A 5,448-nucleotide genomic window follows, 5' to 3' on the forward strand; every position below is an offset into this window, starting at 1 on the left:
GAGTTAGAACGAATTGAATAGAATAGAATAGAATCGCGAAAATAGAGGATACTGGACGATAGATTGGATATTGGAGATTGTCAGATTGTTGGATTAAAACTTCAGAAAAGGAAAGATAGAGCCCTTTTCAACCTGTGAACCGGCGAATGCGGAGTCCGCAAAAGATTCCGCGACAATAAGCAAACCCCAGCAAACTCGCCGCTATCCTAGGTGGTCCTAGCTGATGAGCTCCTGTGCTCATTTAGTTGACTAATTGTTGAAGGAAACCTCCAGTCTTGAAACCAATTGCCGTTAAATTGTTGAAAATACAATCTAATTACAATTTTGTTGGAAAACATAGAAATACAAAATTCTTTGTCGGACAAAACAGGATTTGATTATTGCCTATTTTTCTATTTTCTCTCTTAAATCTCCTTGGCGTCGCCATATTGAATTTCATGACGTAATACCGGTCGACTCAATCGGATCTGTCATCTCGTTTTTGTCCTCTCCAGACGTAGTTAATCAAGAATGTATTGTCATTGATGATGAACTTATAATGGAAACGAAGCGACAGTTTTGTGGTAAAAACCACGAGACAGTCAAATGTCTAGGGGGGGAAGAGGGAAGGGGGGGGGGGGGACGGAGAAGGGTAATGCCCGATAGCCGTGACAGACAATGTAAAAAATGCCCAACTAACGCTCGGGGAGGGCAATACTTTTTTTACGCTCACTTCAAGATGGCCGATACTATAAAATGGCCGATACTAAACGACGCTTAAAAGACCGCTTTAATGAACACCGCCGCACCATAGATAACCCTAACACTAAATCTAAACCCGCAGAACACTTCCTCGCCGCTCCTAACCACACGGCTAACGACATGCAATTAATCCCCATAGAAAAAGTCTACTCTAACCGAGACTCAATCCGTAAGGCCAGGGAAGCCTTTTTAATCTCAAAAGGCAGAACACTTTTTCCACATGGCCTTAATATTCGCGAAGAAATTTACTAGCTTTTTTCCTTTTATTATTTTTTATTTTTTATTTCTTGTTGCTATTATTTCGTTTGCTTCATATTTTATACTGTCAATCAATTTAGTTTAACGTAGTTCCGCTATTGCGCAAATATTTGTCAGCTATATAAGCGTATGTCCCAATGTAAATTTTCATTGTACCTGAAGAAGGCTGGTTTGGCCAGCCGAAATATAGTAACCTTTAAACCGTAATTCTACGTCGTATCGGTCTCTGCTTCTTTTATCATTTGTATTTGTTAAGCCGATCAGATCAACAATTGATCCAACGTATACAGGCCCGTAACCAGGATTTATGTGGGGGGGGGGGGGGGGGGGGTGCTAACGAGGCCAAAGTGGACCAAAATACCAAAACGTATTTTTTATTGTCTGATTCGTTTATTTAGGAAAGTATCAATACATTAGAAATTGTAACGGCAAAGTACACGGTAGGAACTGAATATTACATTTGTCGAATACAATTGTTTGAATTAAGTTATTGAGGACTAATTTTACGATGTAAAATCATTCATCAAAATACTCTGGAACTAATCCCTCAGAATTGTCCCGAGCTCCAACTTCCCGTGGGTGTTTGGTGGCAAACAGATTTAGACCTCATCAAAAACAATTTTAACTTGATAATGAACGTGCATTAGTGCGAGGGACGACAGCCTTTCCTGACCCATGCATGCGCTGTCATATGTATGCAGCCGCCTTAAACAACTCGCACTTCTTTCGCATTCACAGCTCATTGCAGGCGCATATCTTTAGGAGCGCATATATATTTGGAAAGATGATCTCCTAAAGAGCTTTGGCTGCTTTATTTGGCCTGTCTTCCTTCGATTTTGAGGAGTATCTGAAAGAAATAAGAAACAATATGTACTGTTATCTCTCACTTACCCATTTGTGTAATTTGTTGTTGTAAGCCTTGATTTTCGTCATCTATTCGGTTGTTCACGTTTTGCTCTGGGTTTTCAACCGAATTAAGGAAGGATTCGGTAGCGATTATTGCGTCGTGATGGTACTTCATTTGCTCATGTCTTTTTGCCTTTTCTTGAATATTATGACAGTTTATGAATGCGCCCTTGTCTTCCCTGCAATGCATAGGTGTCATCAAAGCACAGTGTTTACAGAATACTCCATCTACTGAAGGGCTATAGAGATCCACGAGTACTCACTGTGGTATCGTGACTGAAACCCTCACCCGGGCTTCGGCACTAATGAAGAAATCGCTTTGGAAAGTTGTAGTTAATCGGTGGCCCAAAATGACTTTTAGTCAAGTGATACTTCTGACCAACTGGCAGCTTATTTGCGGAAGAACCAAATTTCTAAGAGGTCGTCGAGAACTTCCCGATGTCATTTATTTCTTGTTGCATCATTGGTTCTAAGTGATGCCGCGTTAGATTGTCATCAGTATTTTCAGGTACTGGAGCTTGCAATGTCTCTACAATTTTATACATAATTGCAGAATTGTTAAGAAAGTACACATCGGCTTTTCATAAAATATTGACATGCATCAGGAAATGACGATACATGCATCAGGAAATGACGATAAGAGACCAAGAGAAACATAAAATTTATTTTCCCTCTTTGTGTCTCGAAAACTTCTATTTTGATGGTTTGTGATGCCTGTGGATTTCCAGAAGGCACTGCTTTAGATTAACCCTCCCCCAGTCCCTCTCCGAATTGTTACTCTGCGTTCCCTCACTGGCTTTTTATTAAGCGATGTTAGTTTGTTTCATATTGAGGAATAGCGACTAAATCTCAGAGCATAATAATGGGATCAAGACTGGTGGACATCGCGAAAATAAGTGTGATTTACCTTCTATATCTCGCTGTAAAACTGTACTTAACTGAAATAGATCTGAAGTCGTGGTTTCAGCTGGGCTGTCGTCGCAGACTGCATGCACTGTCATTGTCAGCGTCTGATGGCTCTTGACGGGGTACTCTACTGACCCATGTATCGAGAGACTGGCAAGATTTAGCTGCAGCCTTCCTCTTTCTATTTTCCTGTTCTCTCTTACCCATAACTTCATTATTCATTTAGATAAGCTCGGACATCTGTGCGCTTATTGAAATGTTCTGAATGGCTCGCGGGCTACTAGAGTGCAGCTGGTTTTAGTTTACCAGTGAATACATTACTGCTTTTTCCACTCTTTGGCTTTGTTCAAATATCACTGTTAAGTTTTAAACTCCATTTTAACGGACTACACTCCTTAACTTGGATATTGAGTATCAAAATGCGGACCTTTGGGGCCTGTGGGGAGGGGGGGGGGGGGTGCGAACGCACCCCGTGCACCCCCCTGGTTACGGGCCTGAGTATACCAGCAGGATTATCGTCCACGGTTGTTGCTTGGACTTGACTATAAAAAGAGATGTTTCCAAGGAGAGTCGAACCCGGGTCATTGGGATCCTAAGGGGGAACCTTAACCTAGACTACTACGGACGACTGGCAGTCAAATTTTGCAATTTTTTGGCTTTCGCAATCTACCTAAGCTAAGTTAAGCTAACCAGAATGCCTTTCAGGCTAACCGGAGTGCTATTCGGGCTAACCGGAGTGCTCTTTAGGCTACTGAACAGGAGTGCTCTGTAGGCTAAACGGAGAGCTAGTTAGGGCGACGTCACCTGAGTGTTAAAATAGTTACAAGGCTGTCACGGTATCCGCCATCTTCGCTTGAAGTGGGCCGTGAATATTAAAATCGCCCGGGGAGGGATGGGAACTTCTAGAATTGGAAGCATAAAAGACTATACAGGTTGAAAGATTTTTAAGTCTGATCATATACAACTTAACGCTGAAGAACGTGCTATTCCGTTAGATGACATATTTTTCCCCTTTGTCCTCCGGCATGCATAAAAAACTCACCAAGTCCAACTGATAGACATTCTATTTAATTCTACCTTAAATTTGGATTCGAGTTGCTCTCCGCCTAGACTGTTTGTAGACAATTGTCGTATTGACATTAAACTGGTTCTCGGTGCTTTCAATCATTTCTTCTTCTTCAGTCGACTCCTCTTCCTCTTCAGAGCTTGAAATACCAAGTTCTGCAAGGACACAGTCTTCTTCCTCCGAGTCGTCTTCTGATTCTCTACTGAGTGAATCAGAATTAAGACGACTCATTGTCGCTTTTCCCATCTACCTCTCTCTTAATGCGTTTAGAAAGTTCTTGGATGATATTTTCTTTAACTGCTTCCAACTTTGCCTTTTTTGTTCCATATTTTCCAATGTTATGGTGTGCTATGTACTTATCTAACTCGACAACTTTTAATTGTGAAAGCCCGCTCCTCTCATGAAACATTCCTTCCCAGTCATAGTCTTTGTATGTCTTTCTAGCTTCTTCTTCACATTGCTCAGCCTTTTCTTTTGATCTTTTTTCTTTCCTTAAAGATAGAAGTTTCATGTGATTGACATACATCTTGATGGCGTATTCAGTAACCACGTATTTCTGCGAGAAATCTTCAGGATGTTGTTGGGATTATCACAAAAATGAGTTATCTTCTCTGAAAATTGCCTTCAGCTGAACCCTTGGGTGGAAATCATCCACATTTCTGCCAACAGTTGGGGTGTCTTTCACTCTTTCGTATCAAGATAATGGAGACCAGGTCTTTGTGCATCGGGATATGGCTTGGGGATATAGTTGTTTAAGGCATGAATATGATGCAGAATGTGGGGGTGAGAGGCTTAAAAGGAGAATTGATGCTGTTATGGACCCTAACAATCGTGCTGTTGCAGGCAATTATTTCAGTGAAGATTACGTATTTACACGCTCTGACTTACCTATATTGGAAACAATTTGAAAATGGTTCAAGATATTAAGACGTCCATCCAGAGGCAGGAGTGAGATGCACAAAAACATCTTGAACTCACTTCTCCAAAGCAGGGGAACTGCTTCCAGGGCACAACCATCCAAAAACGTTTGATGAAAGACTTATGTCCAAACTTGTAAAAGTTAAAGAAAGGGTGATAGAAATAGAAGAAAGTCAAAAAAAGGAAAGTTTCGAGAAAAGCTGCCAACATACAGAAAGTGCGAGAGTTTATTTCAAATACTTCTGCGGCTGAAGTAATTCAATTCCAAAACCTAAAATTGGAAGCTCTATTTTTACATTATCATTGACTCAAGAAAAATATCTAAAACTTATGTATGAAGATAGACAACTATCTACTGAAGCTGTAAACTTGATTAGTGAATATGTAGACAATTTTCCAAGAAAAGAAAACACTAACCTAGAACCAGATAATGCCCATGATGATGACAGTAATAATCATGACAATGATGATAATGATGATGATGATGATGATGATGATGATGACGATGATGATAATGATGATGATGATAAAGACAACGATGGTAATGGTGATGATAACAATGATGATGATTATTCAATGCTGATGACAACAACATTGACGATGATGGTGCTGGTTATGTTTACAGTAGAAAGAAGATCAATGCTGTAAGATAG

At 40.4% G+C, this 5,448-nt stretch overlaps 1 protein-coding gene across 1 annotated transcript; it reads right to left on the reverse strand.

Moving 5' to 3' along the window:
• Window positions 1–1,369: 1,369 nt before the first annotated feature.
• On the reverse strand, window positions 1,370–3,238 carry LOC146474130 (uncharacterized). The gene is made up of 2 exons (XM_085117261.1): window positions 2,813–3,238; window positions 1,370–1,846 (listed from the first exon to the last, which is right to left on the reverse strand). The coding sequence occupies exons 1-2, from the start codon at window positions 3,024–3,026 to the stop codon at window positions 1,758–1,760; spliced, it is 303 nt and encodes a 100-aa protein (XP_084973387.1). The 5' UTR covers window positions 3,027–3,238; the 3' UTR covers window positions 1,370–1,757.
• Between the last annotated feature and the right edge of the window lie 2,210 nt (window positions 3,239–5,448).

The sequence above is a fragment of the Pavona decussata genome, unplaced genomic scaffold (assembly GCF_977016875.1).
Source record: "Pavona decussata unplaced genomic scaffold, jaPavDecu1.1 SCAFFOLD_91, whole genome shotgun sequence".
Lineage (NCBI taxonomy): Eukaryota > Metazoa > Cnidaria > Anthozoa > Scleractinia > Agariciidae > Pavona > Pavona decussata.